Source organism: Ascaphus truei, chromosome 3, assembly GCF_040206685.1.
Source record: "Ascaphus truei isolate aAscTru1 chromosome 3, aAscTru1.hap1, whole genome shotgun sequence".
NCBI lineage: Eukaryota > Metazoa > Chordata > Amphibia > Anura > Ascaphidae > Ascaphus > Ascaphus truei.
Window position 1 is genome coordinate 24,795,540 of NC_134485.1, and position 23,419 is coordinate 24,818,958.

At 39.7% G+C, this 23,419-nt stretch overlaps 1 protein-coding gene across 4 annotated transcripts in view; it reads left to right on the top strand.

The window, feature by feature from the left end:
• Window positions 1-21,887, top strand: part of SETD4 (SET domain containing 4) — a 52,800-nt gene extending 30,913 nt beyond the window's left edge. For all 4 annotated transcript variants that reach the window (XM_075593800.1, XM_075593801.1, XM_075593799.1 and 1 more), the window contains exons 4-11: window positions 1,156-1,193; window positions 1,471-1,559; window positions 4,540-4,969; window positions 7,829-8,003; window positions 13,636-13,717; window positions 15,798-15,878; window positions 16,633-16,756; window positions 17,780-21,887. In XM_075593800.1, the coding sequence (XP_075449915.1) occupies window positions 1,156-1,193; window positions 1,471-1,559; window positions 4,540-4,969; window positions 7,829-8,003; window positions 13,636-13,717; window positions 15,798-15,878; window positions 16,633-16,756; window positions 17,780-17,914 (1,154 nt within the window). In that variant the 3' untranslated portion in view covers window positions 17,915-21,887. The remainder of the gene's footprint in view (window positions 1-1,155; window positions 1,194-1,470; window positions 1,560-4,539; window positions 4,970-7,828; window positions 8,004-13,635; window positions 13,718-15,797; window positions 15,879-16,632; window positions 16,757-17,779) is intronic.
• The last annotated feature ends 1,532 nt before the right edge of the window (window positions 21,888-23,419 follow it).

The following is a 23,419-nucleotide window of genomic DNA, read 5'->3' on the forward strand; positions in this document are numbered from 1 at the left end:
TTGGTTATACCTTGACGTTGGTATGCAGGCTTATGATGCCTTTGGCCAAAGGGTTAACTAAATAACCAAGTATTTTATTATTATTGAAGTATTTTACTCTATGTGTTTTGTCAATTGGATGCAGCGTTGGGCACCCCCTGTCTCCTGTACTATGAGATAATACTTGTAGCATTTTTTTTAAACAACTCTGAATTATATTTTTAATGTATTACAATGTAACCATCTTTTTTGTTTCTATGGCAACCATTTACAAAGTTACATCCCTTTCCTCTTCTGAAGCAGGCTTTGGCACACCCCTTTTTGAGCCCTGCCCCCTCTCTAGCCGTGCACCAATTGTATCTAGCGACTGCCTGGTCACATGATCTTCCCCACAGAACTTTGCATCTTTGGTCTTCTTCTGCTGTACTGACAGCCATTTAGTGAACCCCCAAGCCGAATCTTCACCGATCGGCAACTTGGCTAATTACTTATCATTGTGTGGATTGTTTTGAGGCACATATTAAAGGAAGAAAAAAAAAACCGGCAGCTTGGACTGCTGCTTTAAGCACTTTCTGCCTTGTCCGGGTCTGACAGATGGGTAGAAAGAGTATGCTATATAAAAAAAGCAAGTATATAAAATTATTTTTGAACTAAAATCAATAAGATTCGATCTGTTAAACCTGTGTTGTGGGTCATTTTAAAACCGTTACTCCTATATGGGTCCCTCCCCACAACCCTTCCATCTACATGTATGAACTAACAAACGCTAGTTGCCACTGATTAACAGTGCAATTCCCCACAATACTGCCTATTATTAAAGTAAACTCCATGTGACTCCACACATTACCTTACCTTCTCTTCCCCCCCTAGCTTTTTTCAATTTTATTTTAATTTGTGTTTCAAAAAGGCGCACATCCTGTAGTGTATTGTTCATGTGGCCTTTACCTTGATAAAGTGCTGTTGCATGAAACGCGTAGGTGCGTTCATGTAGTCCGTTTTTACTGTATGTCTAGCTTGCAATAAATCAAGCATTTATTCAATTTTAATAAGGTATTTGTTTTTATTAAAAATCTGGGACAGAAAAACATTGCTATTTCCTGCCAAATCACTTTTTATAGTTGTGCTTATGTGTACCTAAGTAACTGCACTTTTCACCAAAACCATGTTACTTTGCAGATACAGGACGAGGTCTGATGACCACGAGATTGCTGCAGGTGGGTGATTTAATATCATAACTGAAAAGTTTGCAGAAATTCAATTGTGTGTGTGTGTGTGTGTGTTTGGGGTGTGTGTGGTTTTCTCGGTCCATGTGTTCATTTTCAATAACCATTCATGCAAAAAAAATGATTTAAGATCATGGCAGGTATATAACATATTTAAATGGTCTTATTGGTGGGGAGAGTGGTGAACATTTGGTCATGTCACATCTGTATACTATTAACATTACTTATTAAATACATAAATTATTCTGATTAATGTTCTCTCTAAAAGCCAGGGGAACTGATCATCTCCTTGCCAGAAAAATGTCTGATCACTACACGTACTGTTCTGCAAAGTTATCTTGGTAAATATATTACCGGGTAAGTAATTGGTATGGAAGCATTACTAATTTTCACTGACCGTATGTATGTATTTAAACAAACATGCAAAAGCATCCGACAAAAAGATACATAATTTATTTCAAGAACAGTCCCTAAAAACACCATTAAAAAAACGATCTCTCTAGTCCTAACAATATAAAGATGTATTGATCTTCTCCTAAACGTGCTGAAAAGGCATGTGACCAGTGTAATGGCAGGAGAGCTGGAAATGTAAAGTGCAAATGTAACTGACACAGTATAGGGGAGGAAAGAGGCAAAGAATTGCCTCCGGCCTCCCAGACCGGCCAGTCACATAAAGGGTAATAGATGGAACAAAACATCTCATAATGCAACAAAAGAATAAATATGAGAAAAACTAGCAAACATGAAAAGTAATAGCTGGTATATCAGAATAGTACATCACTAGTAAGGTGCCCATGTGCTAGAGAGGGATCCTATAGTGAATAGGTAGGACATGTCACAAGAGGAACCACAGGAGGTCACCATGCAGTCCACACATGAGAATATATGAAAGTCAAACAGATATTCCTAAAGTTTTAGATGCGGCTGTTTGATAATTAGCCGGATGGTAGTGTCCCGGATATTAGCCGCTTAGGAAGGGTCATCTCAAAATAATGTGAAAATGCCAAACGTCTGTGGATCCAGAGAGAGAACGTGGAGCAACCACCCGATGTACGTTTCGCTAGAATGTTTCTATGGGGGCTGAGTTGTAAGAGGACGTATGCGTGGTATAAAACGCCCACCCTGTGACGCGTGACCAATAGTAGAGCAGCTAATGTTAGAACAACTGTAGAGTAGGTTGCGTCATGACCAATCAGCACCTGAGATACATTTCCTCTCCATTGCATATGGCCAAAGTTAGAGCGGCTCGTTTAAAGACAGATGGAGTGCAGGTTTCGTCATATCTAGACAAAAGCAGGCATACATGTCTTAAAGTGGTACACTGAAATATGTAGAAGTAAGTAAAGGTCAAATCACAGACAAATAAACTCACAGGTCACAGGAACATAGGGTACCCCATGTTTTTACGTGTGATTGAAGCAGGGGTGTCTGGAGCTGAACCTCCTTTAATTTCAGTTCCAGGGCCCCTTTGCTTCTGGAGATACTTCCGATTATAGGTGCCGGTGGCCGCTCTCTTCGGTTGCCAGGAATCACGTAATATCTGCTGTTGAAAGGTCTCTGGCCCTGCGGGCCAATTGGAAGCTGTGATGTCATCGGTGCGGCTTCCTATTGGCCCATGTGATGGGGGAGCTTTAAACTTTTTAAAGCCCTGCTTGCTCAGTTGGAGCTGCTACCGGCACCTACTTTGGACGGAAGAATCTTTGGAATCAGGGGGTCCCCGGAGCTGAAATTAATGGGGTTGAGCTCTGGAGAACCCCCCGCTTCAATCCTATATTAAAAAAATTGCAAAAACATTTGACGTCTTGGATTGCTCCTTTAAGTGACTATGTCCCACATCAATATTGGAGGATGTCTGAATGAATCGCACGACAAGGTGATTATGTAAAGACAATCTATAATCTAATCTATTTTCCACACATTCGTTACACATCCTTGAGACTTTATACATCGTTGTTACTTGTTTCAGATTCATTCTTTTCTGGTCGATTGATACATATGATCAAATAGCAATGATGTGGTGTTTATTTTTTTATTTTTTGCAGTGATGGGTGACTTCAATTTAGTTTTATTCAAGGAACAATGGATAACTAGCTGTAATGTTTCAGACAGAGTAATACAGCAGGCTAAAACTGCAGTGTAATTTCCATGTAATATACAATCCCTTACCTTACAAATACCTTCTAAACCTAATTGGATATTTCTATGGGGTAGAAACATCCTCTGAAACGGCTGAGTGGCAGATACAATTAGATATAGTTTTGGTTGCAGTCTAATGATGTCACTGTCCTCACTTGGGAGTAAGAGTTCATGAGCAGTGAGACCGGCAGAGAGGAGTCTGGGACAGGAAATAGCATAGGAAAATTTAGATATGTATTAAATCATGGATTGTCTCCAATAAATTATTTATTTATTGTATATACTAATGTGGTCGTTTTATTTAGTTATTTAAGGCAAGTTATTGTGCTTTTCTGTCTTGCCTTTTGGTCACAGGAAACGGCAATAACTGTCTCTCTGGTACAGTGACGAACCTTAGAACTAAAATTATTTGTCAGGTTTTGTTTCTTTATTAGTTATTGATCACTGTCGTGTGTTTAGATCAAAACTCATTTTGATTGGAATTTCATGTTTAAAAGCAAACGGAGCGTGTTGTGTGCACGTTTGCATGTTCTTACCCATCATCTCAATATCCGCTGAAACACCCGATTTTTCAGCGAGAAACCGGCACGTAGCCTGCGTGAGAGACACAGATGCAGTCATACACTTTCTATTTGTACCATGTACTGGGCAGGGATTTTGCCTGTTATTCACCCACCTTAAACATGTGTTCACAATATGGTGAGTTTTGTTGTACTCTGATTTCTCAGTCAGGTTTTAACTCTGTTGTATTGTGCAAGCTTCAGCATGTGTGCGAGTTGTGCTCCATCAAAAAGCTGCGCTTATTGTGCTGGCGACAGCAACGCGACGTCGCTTGAAAACAAATGTATTATAGTAAGCGCGACGCAATGGATTGGTCGCTAGAAGTCAATTTGATTTTTCCAGCGACCGCAGCGTGACGTCGCTGTCGCTGGCGACGACACTATAAGCGTAGCCTAATCATAAAACACCGACCATAGAAAACCAAGGCAGGAGATTAGAATTCCGACTACATTCAGGGACAGGGCCCAGTTTGTTGTGACTGTGCAGATAAACTGGAGATAACATGAAGCTGACTTTAGGTTTTTAAACTGGTCCATTACTTTAGAAGCCAATGTCTACACCTCTAGACCTGTCTGTTCCTTAGTTTATGTAGTCTGAACATATGGCTAAAATAATACATGTTTTTTCTTTTTATGTTCAGATGGGATCCCCCTATTTCTCCTCTGTTGGCTTTGTGTACCTTCTTAATCACAGAAAAGTATGCTGGAGACCAGTCCCCCTGGAAGCCATATCTTGCTGTGTTACCCACCACCTACAGTTGCCCTGTTTACTGGGAACCAGAAATGGTCAATCTGCTGCCAGAGCCGGTTAAGAAACAAGCCCTGGAGCAAAATGCCGCGGTTCTCAAACTATATGTTTCATCCTTGCCCTTTTTCAACTCACTGCAGTCTCTGTTTCATAAAAGCGCAGAAAGCATCTTGACATATGATGCCCTACGGTGGGCATGGTGCACTGTGAATACAAGGACTGTGTACATGAAGCACGCTCCGAGGGCCTGCTTCTCCGCAGAGCAGGACATCTATGCACTGGCTCCATATCTAGACCTGCTCAATCACAGCCCTAGGGTTCAGGTAAGATACTTGGTCAGTTGTTTTCATCTGCCTAGGATTATTAGCTGGGAATCTAAAAGAAGTCCTACAAGAGACACGGGTGCAAACATGTCCGTGGCATTGATTCCCCAATATTCAATGCAAAATATACATTGGGTGACAGTAATGCTTATGGAGAGAGTTCCTAAGAAAATCTATACAGTATGTAAAAATAAACAAAGTATACACTCATAATCAAGTGCAGGAGGGGAGACTGAGAGATCCCCCAACTTTTTGGGTAAAACCCTTTATCAAGGGCTGTAAACTCTGTGGGGCAGGGACTTTCCAATCTGTCTGATTTTGTTTGCTCTTATTGGAATATAATTCCCTGTATTCTATTGTATCTTGCACAGCGCTGTGTACATTGTTAGAACTATATAAATAAAAGAATGTATCAATACGTTCTAATTCCAACACATGGTATAACTCTGCTCATCAGTGGTTGCCGTGTGATGTCATTATGGATAACGTCCCGTTACTGCAGGGGTGCTCAACTCCAGTCCTCAAGCGCCTCCCTCCCCCCCCCCCAACAGGTCAGGTTTTCAGGATATCCCTGCTTCAGCAAAGCTGGCTCAGTCTTCACGTGAGGCTTTGATTGAGCCACCTATGCTGAAGCTGGGATATCCTGAAAACCTGATCTGTTGGTGGGGCTTGAGGACTGGGGTTGAGCCCCTGTGTTACTACGTGGCAAATGTAAATACAAAATAGGCTGTAATGATTACAAGACATACAGGCAGTCCTCGGTTATCCGACACAATGCGTTGCTCAAAATGCGATGTAAAGCGAATCACATTTTCCCATAGGAATGCGGTTTAAATGAGAGGTTCCGTTCCTGAAGGCATTTTTAACACTAAAATACATCAAATATTTTACGCAGGCAATAAGATATGCAGCACACACATAAATTATGATGTAAAGATTCTATTTATTGAATACAGAACTGTATTATAAATCTGTTAGACATGTTTAAGGGCCTAAATACACCACTAAACCTTCACACAGACTGATCTGGATGATTTCCCTGACTGCAGCCTTCTGATTGACATAATGTTGCAACTTGCAAAGCGTCGCAAGAGCATCGGATAAGCCATTTTGCCGTCGTAAAACCGCCCATATGGATGCATTGGACAGCGTCGGATAAGCCATTCGTCGTAAAACGAGGACTTACTGTACAAATAAAGAATACATATACAACATAATATATAGAAAGCCAACATCTGTGGTCCCATGCTTGGGACTGCAGAGTAAAGGAGATTTGTCTAATGCAGTCTCTAACCCCCTCCACCTTTTCTGTTCTCGAATACCAGTGTCCCTTCAGCAAGTTATGATAGAATCTTGGGCTCCACGGTTTCACTGGGCATACTGTTTTCTAATTGAATAAGATAGCGTAGGACAGAAGTATGTCCTCCATGGATAGAGATAAATGTTTTACTTGCGTCGTGATATTTTAGTCCCCCATGAAACCTTTATCAAGACAGCGTGAGGATAGTGTTCCCGTTCTTACATACCCGCAGTGAAAAGCGGGAAGAAGGCTGCCCAAAGTGTCACATTTCCAAATAACTAATGGGTAGTAATAGTTGAAAACCCGTAAGTGCCAAAACCAGAGCCCCTCCAAAAGAGCAATACAATAATTAGATGGGTTGGAAAACACATGGGGTGCAGGGACAGCCCAGAAGGGACACGTTATAGTACATCAATGAGACAGCGTCATCAATCTATTAGTCGAGAGTGCCACGGCTGTCAAATGGTGAACCAAGGTAATACAATCACAATGCATGGGCGGTAATCCGGCTATGGTGTGCATTGCGCATGCGCAGTGGTCACAGTAGTGTTGGATGTAGCCATGCTGAAATAATTCACATCGGGCCATGTTTAATGAATTTTGCCAATTGTGTGTTTGAACCATTTTTTCGGAAGGAACAGGGATAAATAACACAGAACGTGACGTGAATACTGTCAGAAAAAAGATTATACTGGAACTAAAGCAAGAATGCATTATTATAATTTATAATACTTATTTATTTAAAATGCGCCAACATAATCTGTAGCGCAGTACAATAGGGCTGGAGGACGAAAATAATAAAATATCAAACATATTGACATACATTGTTTATAGTACGTAAGACGGGCCTTGCCCCAAGGAGTTTACAATCTTATAATTGAAGGAGTTGGCTTTAGGAAAGAAGTAAGTAGAATTATGGGGAGGTAGAGCTGTAGGAGCAGGATAATAGATGGAGAGGCTTCATTATACATCTGAAATATTTTACCCCAGACCAATTGCAGAGCATCTGTATCATCAGCCAACTGCAGCAAACGGCTGCCACTCTTTGGCAGGCCTTTGGCTGCAGCCTTGGCTGCGATTCGGTGTTCTTTCTAGGAGTCTGAAATGAAGAAAGCTGAATAGTAAACAGACACCCCCTGCATGTCTGTGCTGCAGGTATGGGGAGGGGAGAAGGTGATGATCTCCAGGTCTTTGAAGTTGTCTGTTTTCCTGTTGATGATAACCCTATCCATGCTGGCTTAGAAATTCTACGAGTTTCTGGAATTGCTTTTATGGGTTTCATTTCAATACCTTGTAAAAGTGACTTACTGGAGAATTAACTTGCACACACAATCCTTGCAAGCTCTAACCCCAACACCCACCACATTGTATCACCAAATGTATATAACAAAAGACAAAAATGCCCAATGCTTCATCCAATATGACAATAAATATATAGTTAAATACTTAACTGTTTGTCTTCTTTATAAGTAGGGTCATTTAGTTAAACGCTGTATGTCTAATTCTCAGTGTGAATGCTCAATCCTGGGTTGTTACATTCTCGCATTTCTCACTTCTAGGTTGATGCTGCATTCAGTGAAAAGAGCAGGTGTTATGAGATTAGGACCAGGGGCCGCTGTAAGAAATACGACCAAGTGTTTATATGTTACGGACCACATGATAACCAGCGGCTTCTCCTGGAGTATGGCTTTGTGGCAGCCGGCAATCCTCACTGCAGCGTGTTTGTATCAAAAGGTTGGTGTTCATCTTTTTTGATATAACATTTCAAGTGAGCGAGTTTCTAGCAGGCAGCAAGATGTTTTGGGAAGAAATTGTGACTTTTCATGCATTTTAGGGATCAGTACTCGCACCATGTTTCTGCACAGTTAACTGTAGCTTCATCCTGAAGTCTGTAGAAGTTGATACAGTGCATTGCTCGCCTTCTCGCTATATTGAATAGATAGGGGAAAAGAGTAAAAAGTTAGTTTAATCATGCCACAGGTGTGCGAAACTTTCCAACATTAATTCACAACCGGTTTGCAGAGCTTTTAAAGGCTGATAGTTTCTTAGAACACTTTTCCCCCATTAAGTCACTGTTTGCCAATGAATCGCAGCCTGGTCACAACTAAGAAGTGATTCGCCAATTCTTATCCTCTCCAGCGAAACCCATGTTTCAGGTTCTGGATGAGTGTTGATCTCGTTAATTGAAACGCTTGGTGAGCTTTGACCATGCTGCGATTAGGGCGAACGTGTCAGACATATCCTAGCCCGAGGTCTATCCTGAAGGCCGTTAGGAAATTGGGTTTCCCAGATACCATGGTGTACTCACTGAAAACGGTATGTGATTAAGTTTCATTAACAAAATATAACATCTATTCAAGTGAATGGGAGTTAATGAGTTGGGACCATTCCTTTGACTGAGCCACTGGTTGAGCCACCCTGTGCTGAAGCTGGGATCTCCTGAAAACCTGACCTGTTGGGGGGACTTGAGGACTGGAGTTGAGAACCTCTGCTGTAGGAGGATTAATCAGTGATGATTGATTTATATAGAAACGGAACTGGAAATTGAGACTTGTGCTATTTAAGTACAAATGAACCAAAAAAAATATGGAAGCGCAGTCAAAAGGGTACTGGTAAGAAAACACCTTTATAAAATTGTGTGTCAATATAATCACAAACAATAACAGCAAATGTCAAAATAGAATCAAAAGATAATGATAAAAAACAAATGGAAATAGGTGCATTACTGAGAGGCGATCGAAGCAAGTTCCTGCTAACTGAATGTCAGAGGGGTAACACCAAGAAAACTCCTGGCTTAAGATCAAAGTCTTGTGACCAGAGAAATGCCCCCAGATGGATACGTAAAACGTAGGGGGATATGATGTTGAGGGGTGCCCGTGGGTTGAGCCAATGCTCAGTGTGCTCACCCAACCTCCGCCGATGGCTCGTGGGGGCCCGATGGTTCTCCCAAATCAACACCTCCGGTCACGATGGTGAAAACTGACTCTGCACAGCCCGCCGGGTTTCTGGGTGTGACGTCACTTCCGGATGTGACGCGATGACCCTTCCCGGCTGTCTCAGGGCTGTGCGATCCTCCTCCGCAGTAGTGGTATCAGATTAGCAGGCAAACAAGCCGATGACAAGTGCTGCCCTCACAGACACACGTTACAGTGCTGGTAGTTCCAATCCACTATACCAAATGAGAGCGCAGACCCTTAGCTCCTTCTCCTATGCGTTTCACCAATGAATGGCTTCGTCAGGGATACCATAATACCAGCTCACTTAAAATATATACCCTTTCTAATTTACAAAAAAATAATTAATTAATTGAATCATCAGCAATCTCAAATAAATAAATCAATAGATCCAGGTAGTTAAATGAAAACAGGACGAATAAATAAACAGGGCTTGCTGACTTACACTAGTTATACTCATAGTATATTGACTGGTTCATGTCACAAAAGTAATACATATCACTTTACAATGTATATCAAAATGTTTAACATTTAAAAAAACAAACAAATTAAAATGCTTAAAACATTACAAACATTAAAAACAAAGATTGAATTACTAAAAATTGCTTTCTTTAATTTAGGGAAGGGATGGATAATGCAATCAATGTAAAAAGTCCACATGTTATCTATTGAAATGCTAAAAAGTCAAGATCCTCATTTAGCCCTACTGGACTGAGTGTTTGTAATTTAAAAATCCAGTAGGTCTCCTGTTTCCTAAGTCTTAAAAGTCTATCACCTCTCATATTTGTTTTAGTAATGTGTTCAATTCCCATAATAGAAAGTCCTTCAATGCTCCTATTATGGGTTGTAAGAAAATGTCTTGAGACCCCATGGCCAAGAAAACCTTTTAGGATATTCCTTCTATGTTCCGTGAAGCGTTCCTTTAAACTTCTTTTAGTTCGCCCAATATAATAGAGGCCACAGGGACAGGTGAGTAGATAAACAACGTAATCAGTATTACAATTTATAAATTGTTTGATTTTAAATACTTCTCCTGTAACGTTTGAGGAGAATTCAATACTCTTATTAACAATGTGTTTACATGTCAAGCAGTTTTGGCGTCCACATTTATAACAGCCACCTGGGCATGAAGGTAACCACATATTAACATATTTGATTAACCAATTCCTTAATCAAATTATTTCCACCTTTCCTCAACACAGTAGGTGCTAAAACATTCTTCAAATTTTTTGCTCGTTTAAAAACAATCCCTGGTCTATTCTTAAGTGTTTAACCTATTATGGGATCATTTCAAATAATCCCCCAATGTTTCATTAAAATGTTCCTAATTTCATTGGAAGCCCCGTTAAATTTGGTAATAAATAGGCAATTGTCTCCGTCTTTTGGGTCATTCATTCCCCTCACATTCATTTCAGTGTTGTTTTCCCTTTCTTCTATAAGGCATGGTCTATTTTGCCCCCTAACCTTTGTTAGTGCAGCATCAAATTTGTCTTTTTTATTTGCCCCAAGCTTTGCCAATTTATTCATGGGTAAATGGGAGATTAATAACATTTGGCAAAATAATCCCTTTCTTAAAAATATTTGTTTTTATAAGCGCTTTATAGATGACATTTTAATAATATGGAAGGGTACATCAGAAGAGCTTTTACAATTTTATGAATATTTGAATAATAATGATGTCAATCTACATTTTACCCATGAACAGAATCCGACAACAATTAATTTTTTTGTTTTATTTAGTGAAGGTGACAGGATTTTAACTAAAACATTTTTTTAAAAGGTTGATGCAAACAGTTATCTTGATCGTAAGAGTAACCATTCTAAAGCTTGGATTAATAATATACCCTATGGTCAATTTTTAAGAATTCGTAGGAACTGTACTAAAGACTCCGATTTTGAGGAACAAGCATATATACTATACAAGAAATTTTTAGCAAAAGGATATAAAAAAGACAAATTCGATGCTGCATTAACAAAGGTTAGGGGGCAAAATAGACCATGCCTTATAGAAGAAAGGGAAAACAACACTGAAATGAATGTGAGGGGAATGAATGACCCAAAAGACGGAGACAATTGCCTATTTATTACCAAATTTAACGGGGCTTCCAATGAAATTAGGAAAATTTTAATGAAACATTGGGGGATTATTTGAAATGATCCCATTATAGGTAAAACACTTAAGAATAGACCAGGGATTGTTTTTAAACGAGCAAAAAATTTGAAGAATGTTTTAGCACCTACTGTGTTGAGGAAAGGTGGAAATAATTTGATTAAGGAATTGGTTAATCAAATATGTTAATATGTGGTTACCTTCATGCCCAGGTGGCTGTTATAAATGTGGACGCCAAAACTGCTTGACATGTAAACACATTGTTAATAAGAGTATTGAATTCTCCTCAAACGTTACAGGAGAAGTATTTAAAATCAAACAATTTATAAATTGTAATACTGATTACGTTGTTTATCTACTCACCTGTCCCTGTGGCCTCTATTATATTGGGCGAACTAAAAGAAGTTTAAAGGAACGCTTCACGGAACATAGAAGGAATATCCTAAATGGTTTTCTTGGCCATGGGGTCTCAAGACATTTTCTTACAACCCATAATAGGAGCATTGAAGGACTTTCTATTATGGGAATTGAACACATTACAGAAACAAATATGAGAGGTGATAGACTTTTAAGACTTAGGAAACAGGAGACCTACTGGATTTTAAAATTACAAACACTCAGTCCAGTAGGGCTAGATGAGGATCTCGACCTTTTAGCATTTCAATAGATAACATGTGGACTTTTTACATTGATTGCATTATCCATCCCTTCCCTAAATTAAAGAAAGCAATTTTTAGTAATTCAATCTTTGTTTTTAATGTTTGTAATGTTTTAAGCATTTTAATTTTTTTTTAAATTTTTAAATGTTAAACGTTTTGATATACATTGTAAAGTGATATGTATTATTTTTGTGACATGAACCAGTCAATATACTATGAGTATAACTAGTGTAAGTCAGCAAACCCTGTTTATTTATTCATCCTGTTTTCATTTAACTATCTGGATCTATTGATTTATTTATTTGAGATTGCTGATGATCCAATTAATTAATTATTTTTTTGTAATTAGAAAGGGTATATATTTTAAGTGAGCTGGTATTATGGTATCCCTGGCGAAGCCATTCATTGGTAAAACGCGTAGGAGAAGGAGCCAAGGGTCTGCGCTCTCATTTGGTATAGTGGATTGGAACTACCAGCACTGTAACGTGCGTCTGTGAGGGCGCCACTTGTCATCGGCTTGTTTGCCTGCTAATCTGATACCACTACTGCGGAGGAGGATCGCACAGCCCTGAGACAGCCGGGAAGGGTCATCGTGTCACATCCGGAAGTGACGTCACACCCGGAAACCCGGCGGGCTGTGCAGAGTCAGTTTTCAGCATCGTGACCGGAGGTGTTGATTTGGGAGAACCATCGGGCCCCCACGAGCCATCGGCGGAGGTTGGGTGAGCACACTGAGCATTGGCTCAACCCATGGGCACCCCTCAACATCATATCCCCCTACGTTTTACGTATCCATCTGGGGACACTTCTCTGGTCACAAGACTTTGATCTTAAGCCAGGAGTTTTCTTGGTGTTACCCCTCTGACATTCAGTTAGCAGGAACTTGCTTCGATCGCCTCTCAGTAATGCACCTATTTCCATTTGTTTTTTTATCATTATCTTTTGATTCTATTTTGACATTTGCTGTTATTGTTTGTGATTATATTGACACACAATTTTATAAAGGTGTTTTCTTACCAGTACCCTTTTGACTGCGCTTCCTTATTTTTTTTTGTTCATTACTACTTTTACCAAGGACTGGGGTTCCTTGTTTTCGGAAGCTGCATTATCATTTGGGTTTTGTTTTTTTAACACATTTCCTTAGTTTATGGTGTCAGACCCTACACGCACCAGATTGGTTCATGTCACATTATATATTTTATATTAATTTACTTTATTTTCAATTATTTTTACTAGAGTTAGTCCAGTATTCCAAGTTGCGCACGCACTAAAACTGTTGTTTAGTGACAGCCGGATACTTTGCTGCTGTGCACATCATGCAGAAAATCACCGGAAAAACGGAACAAGCGCCAAACCTAATGAATATGGGTATACATTGGAAACGCTGTATGAGCGGAACGCCATAAAGCGGAGCGCTGTTAAGCGGAGCCTTACTGTACACAAGTTTGAGAAGACAAAGGGGGTGTCCAATGAAGCTTTAGAACAAAAGACAAAAAGGCCCAGTGCTACATGTAGCTTAACATATTATATAGTTAAATACTTGTCTGTATATCTTCTAATAATCAGAGGTCATTTAGTTCAAGTATAATTACTTAAAATGTGTTTAATGTTGATTTTTATTTATTTATTTTTTATATATAAAGATGTCATCCTTCAATACTTATCTCGCAACGACAAGCAGATAAGTAAGAAATGGTCGCTGTTAAGAGAGAATGGCTTCTTGGAGTAAGTTCTAATTATTTGCACTTTTATTGAGGTCACTGATCATTTATAGAATATAATTGTTTTGGGCTACACAATCTACAAGAATTTTTGGCAGCAGTTTGTAAAAAAAAAGTTGAGTAACGAGCAGATTTTTTTACTGTTTAGTTATCACGTTAACAAATTTTAATTTAAAAAAAAATGTCACGCCTTCATCTAACCCAACTGCTGAGCAGATTTTCAGAGCAATACAAACCCTAGTGGAGTTGTCTTTGTGATACTGCACTTATCTTATTAGCCTTCATTTTGTGTTAGAAAAAATATCTAAAATAAAAACCTGTTCATATAGAGAAGTCCTTCAGCACCGCTGCCCTAAACGAAATAATACACGTTTAAAAACCCGTGGAGGATGTTTCTAAGGAATGTGAGGATACACATGAAAAGGAGACCTGTGAGGTATTGGAAACTCTATACATAATATCACACCTGTGAAGAACTGCTAGTCTAAAATTAGGTATCACCAGTCACACTTTCCCAGGACCAGTGCAGATGCTACAGATTTGCACAACATGCTTGATTTAAAGTGTTTTTCTCTTAGAACCAAACACAGAATAGTTATTTTAAACTTCTATACCATGTGCATATCATCTCTTGATTAATGTAACTAGCAGTATACCAATTGGCTTGTACTGTACAGGCTACAATACGCATAGGAGTTCCGATTAAATGCATGCTAAATAGTAGATAACGAGCACGTCGGCACTCCTTGCATTTTCTGTTTTAGTAGGAGAGCCACATTGATTATCTCTTTACTGGGTGAAGTCTAGTGTCTATAGGTCTCTGCAAATCACTGCTGGATAGTATAATGTAGGGAAGTGTTAAATCGGCAATAGACAAATGACAACTAGACCAACTCACATTTAACATATAGGCGGGACTATAAATAATAAAGGGACGAGAAGAAAACAAGAACCAATAGTGCAATAGCCTCAAAGTTTCAAATATATGAAAGTATCCAATGGTCTCACTCACTCCATCTCCGGAGTCTCACTTTCCAGCACTCTCACTCGGGTCACGGCCCTGCGCGGGTTCCAGGGCGTAGTCCAGCTGCAGACTCTGCTGCTCCACAGTCCCAGTCGGCGTTTACCCCACGCAACCTGCAGCGCGACTGCGCCCAGGAACCCGCGCAGGAAAGTGAGACTCCGGAGATTGTACCACGCCCAAAACAATGTGCAAATTGTGCGTGAGACCGTTGGATACTTTAATATACGTGATACTTTTTGAGGATATTGCGCTATTGGTTCTTGTTTTCTTCTCGTCCCTTGTATTATTTTTTTGTCTATATGTTAAGTGTGGGCTTGTCTGTCTGTGACGTGTCTGTACACCAGTGGGGAGCGCACTATTGGAACCTTTTATTGACACATGCACTTGCCCCCAGTGGAGGGTGAACTTGCTGCACCCGCTGTGCATTATTTGCTGCCTGAACCTTATCATATTTATGATGGTCATTATAGGTGTCTAATAACATACAAATATAGATTGTTGCACGTTTGCACACCTTAACACACTTATATTTTTGCACAGTACTGTAGTGCTGTGACTAGTTTTTTTTAGTTTGAAGGGGCAACATGCTTTGTTAATGTATGTTTTAGATGGAGCAGTTCTGATGTAGTTGTATTTGTTGTGTGTGCCTGTTTTTACACACACACCTAGAAATATGGCAGCGGGCTCACAAATAGAAAGTTGCAACGTGATCTCCCCATTATGTTGCAACTTTCTATTGGCCGCCAGGGTGAGCCTGATCCGCGCCTAGTCTGGTGGACAGAACTGCTCCGGCGGTGGGGGGGATGTCCCTGGAGGTCGCTTCAGGTAAGTAATAAAATGTAAAAGAGTAGCGAGTAGCACGGAATGCTGCTTTAAAGCAACAGAGGTTTCTATCTATTTCAATGTCTTGTATAACGTATACACAGAGAGAACCCTGCTCCTATGCTCTTTTCCCATGGACTGAGTATTTCTCTACTGTTCGAGTGATTCCTTTTTTTAAAAAAAGGATCTTCGTCTTTTGCTATTTAATTCTAAATAACTTCTTTTTTTTTTTAAACAGAAATTTGACCGTTGGATTGGATGGGCTATCTTGGAAGCTCTTAACAGCTCTTAAGTTACTTTGTCTTGGAGCAGAGGAGTTGTATGAATTTCTTTTCTACTTGGAGATCTTTATCATGCAGAAAGCTGTTTTTGTCTTTCATTTGCTTCTAGGCTCTTAGTGATCTATTTTGTTGTAACAATTTTTACGATTAAGACTTTGGGATTTTTCCAATTCCGATTTTTTTGCTTCTGAAGAAAAAATAATTTTTTAAGCCATTATCGGTTATTGTTACATGTAACTTAGAAAATATATGTTCTGAGACATCCAACAAGTGGCAGACAGTATCCCTAAGCCCAGAACTGCTCAGTGACATTGAACTACTGTATTAATATTAAGTCTGTGATTATTTATTTTGCTGAAACCCAGTATCCAACGTTGATGAGCAGTTGTAAAACGTTGTGCACCTTGCTGAAGCAGAGATATCCTGAAAACCTGACCTGTTGGTGGCCCTTGAGGACTGAAGTTTCCCACCCCTGCTTTAACACCCAATAATTTTGGTGTTGCAAATGTTGTCATGTCCGCACAATTCCGGTGACTTATTCTAACGCCTATAATACTTATTCCCCAAAATGGGACAGTAGTAATCTCATACCTCCAAATCTCAATGTCATTAACTGAAAGAGGCTAAAAAGAAGTTAACGCACTTTTGTTATAATGCTGGTGTTCTGATCCGTGTTGTTTTTTTTTAATGGAAATGTATTGACATAGAAAAGATTTTCACTTCTGTAATGGTCTTCGCTTGCTCTATGTGAACAACACCTCTCACACAAATTTTTTTTTGTTTTAATTTCAGCACCTACTGGAAAAAGGTACTTTTGGGAAGTGTAATTTCTGATTCCAATGAACGGACCACTTTGGCCCTTGCAAGAAAAATATGTTTCCATTTGCAAGAAGAAACTGATCATACTCTTAAAGAGGCGAGTCAATAAAGTATTCAAAATAAGTTGTATATGATGCTCAGTCTTCATTTTTAAGACTATAACTATTCTGCTTAAGGCTAAGTCCCCGCTAGCGCTGAGTGGGCGGCGCTTGTGGCATGGAGCCACATGAGGAGGGGAGATCGCCAGCAGGGGGGTGGAAGTGGGGGGGGGGGGGCGAGAAAGGTGAAGAAACAGGATAATCCCATTTTGCTGACGGAGTGAGTAACACATTACTGAGAAGTTAAAAAAGTTGTCAAGGCCCCGCCCACTCGACCCGTTTTGGCCACGCCCCAAGCGCCTAAAAACGGCTCCCTAAAGACCGCAGGTCGCGGTGAAGTGCCGTGCACGCGCCGCCTGGACGCAGTGCGGGCGCGCCGGCGTGTGCAGCTGGGCCTTAGCCTTAGTCTACCGGTTACACTTTGCCACTGCACCCGGGTACTCTGCACATTGTCTGTGGTGTGCTCGCCTCGGCCACATGGTACCCACACGGGACAGACACATCCTTAAGGTGGATCTTGAAGGACCGTTTTAATGTTGTCTTATTTTATCCATGATCGGTTGGGGAATGGATGCCAGCATGAAGTATTACTGTGTCTCATGACTACTATTATGTTATTGTAAAGTGTATGAGAGCGGCTCCATACGAGCCGACATGTTGATTTGTTTGAGTAAACTCTGTATCTTCTACATCAAGACCTAGCGTGCCTGCGTTGTACCTATCGGTATTACTTTTTACAGCCAGCACCCAGGCAGATAAAGACTTCCAGAGGTCTGTCTCTGTCTGCATGGTATACGACATGCACCTTTTTTTTTAAATAGTATTTTTAACCCTTTCTGACATGACAGCTCTACACATTACTCTAACATTTCACAGGCTGTCTCCATCAAAGTTGTAGAGATCCATATTAGGAACTTTTTTTAGTTTTTAATGTAATCCTTTTTATATACCAGCTTATGCACGTACATGAAATATTTGTGTAACTATTTAAGTTAAACTCGACAATGGTCTTTTTTTTTCAGATTTCCCGTTTGAGAAATAACAAGAGGCATCTGGAAAACCAGGTGGTTTTGGTAGAAGCTTTGAGATTAGAAGAGCTGAAGATCCTTCAAACATCAGCAGAAATGCTACAGAACGGATACAGTGTACCATTCTGAAACTAGGATGTTTATTACAAGAGCAAACATTTCCTTATTCTGTTGGACTCGAACAATGACCGTTGGTCCATGAAATAATGGACTCCTCTCTCTCTCTCTCCATCGCTATTAGCAGGTCACTGCAGAAGGTTGGTGTGTGACATGCTGCTTTTGAGACACTGGCTCATTAATTGGAGATAAATGTCATTTATAATCCATTGAAACTCTAAGTGCAATAATTTAAGTACGTGTTCTCCACACAATTAACAGCTAAATGGTCCACGAGAAGAAAAGGTTTTAGACACCTTGCTCTAATGTAAAGCCAGCGAAGTATAAAAATGCAGAGACTGGGCTAAATAAATGCACATAACAAGAAAATATTAAACACACTAATTCAATTGCCTATTTTTATCGTCTAGCCGTAATGTCAAATAATTTGATCTAGTCTAAATGCTAAATTTAAATTGGGGGGCTTTATTTTTGTTAAATAAATCATGACACGGTGTAATATGTCATGTGTTGTTGTTCATCTGAGGTTGTATTTACCTAATTTTTAGACCTGCTAAGGAACAGATGATTGTTATTATGTCCTGATTGTAAAACCATAGAATTCAAAGAGGGTGCACTTTTCTTTTTCACACAACTGTACGTCTTCAAACCTTCCCATCTTTTCACTTTTTACTTCCTAAATTGAAATAACAATGGGAAACTGCCCTAAATACGTGCTCATTTGAACTGGGAATTCTAATTATACATGATGAAGCAATGCTTGCTGAGACTACAAAAAAAGATAAAGGAAAAATGAGCTTGACATCATCTTTTTAAAAAAAGCGTACATTTGCCAGAGATTTGGAAGAGTTATAAAACAGAATCTGTTTAAAAGTGGCACCGGGGTAGGAAGGAGAATTAGAACCCCCCCAACACAACGGGATAATTCCCCCACTGCTTCATCAGGGATTACCACTTCTGATCCGGACTCCTCAGACATTGAGACATGTCGGGGATCTAGAATCAACAAGGACCATCCTTCTTTTTTTAGAGAGAGGCAAAAAACCAAAAATATCCAGGAGGACGACGAGGTGGGGAACCCAGGCGCCTAAGTGACCGAGAAAAATTTGGCTACAAGGGACAATGGTAATATCCACGTTGGTAGAGAATGAACTCACAGTAGTTAATCTTTCAGATATAGTTTTAACTGAAGATCAAACTAATGTTTTACGACATAGCCTGTCATTCTCACCATCACTCAACAAAGACATATTCGAGTGGATAAAGGATCTCAACTTGTTTTGTAGGAAGCTCCTTCTCAAACATTTCTCTAGGACCATGGACTCAGTATCTGACCATTCCATCATCACACAATGGAATACACAAGAAGTACAGGCTATTCAGAACCTTGACTCTCTGTTTGCTGATCAGAGGGTAATCAAAACACATCAAACACAAATTATATCACGTTTCAGACCTAAATCAGTTTTCTGTCCACCATTGCAAACCTGCTCTCAGGTGGAAGTTTTTGCAAACTTGGTCATGGAGGAAATTCACAAATTACCAACTCTTCCTGGGTTTAGTAACCTTAAAAAGTCAGAGTGGACAGCACGCACAGATCTCCGCAAGATGGCCGGTGTTGAAATCAAGCCCTCAGATAAGGGAGGTAACATTGTGATCTGGCCGACCGACATGTACGAAAGATAAGTTCATAAGCAACTTATGGATCTTCGTTGCTATTCCGAGTTAACGTGTGATCCCACCATTAGGTTTAAATTTGAATTAGATCTTCTGCTGTGTTCAGCAGTTTCAGAGGGGACTTTAACTCGGCATAACGGTGAAACCCTAGTCTCTAAATGAAAAAGAAAAGAAAGTGCGCAACCAAAAATAACCAAATTGTGTTAACTGAACAATGTCTAATAGTGAAATCTAGTGATTAAATTAACCCTCCTTGATAATTTGTTAAAAACAATAAAATCAAGCACAACCCTAATGTGGAAGTGAAAAAAATATGTAACCATACATAACCGTTGGTAAATTGCGTATGCTGCTGGGATTATGGAGTGGCTCAAACACTCCCAAGAGCTAGAAACGGAAGACAAAAAAACAAGCGCAAAACGCAATAGTGAAATATATCAAGTCTTATTAAGTGTTAAAAAAGGGGTAATATATCTGCGTACATCAAAGGATTAGAACATAAGCATTGCGTGTATCAATACACAAGTTACCACACAGCCGTCGACAGGATAGGCGATAGTGGAGGAAGCCTCAGGTAAGTGCACTTCCGCACTCTCCAGGTGTCATTCAGCTCCGTGACTGTAATCGGTCATCGGCATCCAGATCATCTCCAAGTTACTCTTGTCGTAACCTCCGCAGGCAGCAGAAAATCCTTTGCAATAACTATGCACACTATGTGTGCGTTCGGACAAAGTCTCTCGGTCTACACGGAAGTAAAACCGGCAAGAGCAGGAGTCACCGGTGTATTAGCCTCCACGCCTAGCAGCCTGTCGATCAGCAGTGACGTTGCACCTCGCGCAAGCGTGTGACATCACACAAGAGGCGTATCTCCAACGGGAGAATCACGAGCAGTAAAACTCTTGTGCAATTGCACACAAAATTGGCATAAAAGGTTTACAATAAAATCCTACGCATTTCGTATCTAGATGATACTTCTTCAGGGATAAAATCATTGTCATTACCCCGTCACTATATACCCGCACCACTTCCCACATTGGTCAGTCAATTAGGACCAGGACCCAATCGGATGCGTAGAAATAGTTACCTGGGTATGACATTGATCTAAATGGAATTATATTTAAAACAACATATCTTTAATACAAAATATTCAAATAAGCTGCAAAAGAAAAAGACATATTAATAACAATATATATTAAAATACATTGATGCTTATCAAAAACAATCTACTATATATGTGATCGCTACACTTGTTCAATGGATCCAATTAGCGGCCATATTATTAATTCTAAAGTCAGAAAATAGTTTAATAAAAAGCCCACACATCCAGCTCTTCATTTAACCCTTTCGGGACCATACAATCTAATTTATGAATCCAATAGGACTCCTGAGCTGATAATGCCTTAAGTCTATCTCCTCCCCTTCTATTACAAGGGACATGTTTAATGCCCTTAAACGTTAGGCAGGAGGGATCTTTTTGATGATGTTTCAAATAGTGTCTTGACACACTATGTTTTTCATAGCCGTTCTTAATGTTGCGGTTATGTTCCTGTATACGAATTTTTAACATATGTTTTGTCCTTCCAATATAATGGAATCCACAACTACATTCGAGGAGGTAAACTATATAAATAGAATTACATGTGATAAAATCCTCAATGTTGAATACTTCATTCGAAGACTTAGAGACAAACGTCTTACATTCTACATGCATATATTTACAAATCGAACACTTGCTGCAATGAAAATTACCCATTGGTTTCGTGCCAAGCCATCCAGTGGCAGACTTGGTAACTTTTTGTTGCCCAACATCACTCGGGGCTAATAAATTCTTTAAATTACTGGCTTTTCTATAAATTAATCTAGGTCTACTAACCAAACTGCCGCCCAAAACCGGGTCACTACATAGAATGGCCCAGTTCTTGGCCACAATCTGCTCAATATTCCTATGTATTGAATTATAATTAGTAATAAAAGCCACATCTACCTTGTTTGAATTTTTGTTGCTGATAATTTTCTTATCTTTTTGTTTCACCATATAATTTCTAGCCATCTGTTGAACCCTTTTGAATTCCTTCTCTAAATAGTCCAAATGATATCCTCTCTGAACAAAACGATCAAGGAGTTTATTGGCTTGTTTCAAGAAAGTGTCATTACTGCTACAATTTCTTTTTAATCTCATGAGTTGTCCCCCTGGGATATTTTGAATCCATGTGTTCTTATGATTACTTGTGGCCATTAATAAATTGTTCGTATCAACTTCCTTGAAAAATGTTTCAGTGGTAACTTGTGTATTGATACACGCAATGCTTATGTTCTAATCCTTTGATGTACGCAGATATATTACCCCTTTTTTTTAACACTCAATAAGACTTGATATATTTCACTATTGCGTTTTGCGCTTGTTTTTTTGTCTTCTAGTCTCTAAACGTCTGGTGGCACCTACTTTATATTTACTCCCGAATATACACAAAAATCTCTCCCATCCCCCTGGCAGATCCATAGTATCCGGCGTAGGGGGGTTGTGTGAAACCATTTGCAGGTTCATAGACTCATTCCTGTTCCTCTCTGTCGAAACATTACCCTCACACCTCAGGGATACAATGGACGTGTTATCAAAGTTGGAACACATTACAGTCAACAAGAAAACCATCATTGCGACTTGTGATGTGGAATGCCTGTATACCCGCATTAATCATAGTGATGGGCTCAGAGCCACAACATTTTATTTGTCTATGCAGAATCTTACCACTAATTTGAGTAAAGTTATTATGGACCTATTCCATTTTATACTTAACTATAATTATTTTGTATTTAAAAAATATTTTTTGCAGAAGCGAGGCACAGCGATGGGTGCAACCTGTGCACCCTCCTATGCCAATTTATTCCTCGGGTGGTGGGAGAGAGAGGTGGTTTCGGAGAACAACCAGGTATACACACAGGCCATCGCGTTGTGGTAGTCGTACATCGATGATATCCTCATCCTCTGGCAGGGTTCTGCTTTGGGGTTTTCGGAGTTCGTCAATGTCCTCAACATCCTCAACAACAACGAGCTTAACATCAAATTTACCTTCAAGAGCAGCACCAGTCGTGACATTTTTGGACTTAAAAATCAACATAGACCAAGGGGGCAGTTTATGTACAGAAATGTTTTGCAAAGAGACAGCAACCAACTCTTTACTCCATGCCACAAGCTTCCATCCGGCTCATCAGGTAAGAGGAATTCCCACCAGTGAGTTCCTTAGGCTCAGGCGGAACATCTCTGTTCCAGAGACATTCTGTGAGAGCAGATGAGATGAGAGAATGCTTTTTGAGACGAGGTTATAGTCAAACCTGCATCAAAAAACTGATTAAAAAAGTGTGTCAAGTTTTCAAGAGAAAAAAATCAAGCAAAAACCAGATTAGGTTCGTGGGCACGTACAATTGGCAATGGTGTAGTCTGAGGGACATTTTGTAAAAACATTGGAAGGTCTTGATGATAGATTCCGACCTGAGAGCTGCACTTGGTGATGTGGTCAGTATGATGAGTCGTAGGTCTCCTAACCTGCAGGACAAGTTAGTCCACAGTCATTACCTGCCTCAGCCGAACACCACTTTCCTGTCCGCTTTCAGGAAAAAAGGTTTCTTTAATTGCACGAATTGTTTTGCCTGTCGCGTTACAAAATCAAGATATTGTCATTAACAGGACTCGTGCTCTGTGCAGAATCCATGATTTATGAGTAATAGTCAATTCATTTTTCACTTTATATATAATTTTGTTTAGTATACAGTAGGTGAACACTTTTTGCGTCATTGCACATATGTTTTTTTTTGATGCACTGTGTCTGTGGGTCATTCCCATAT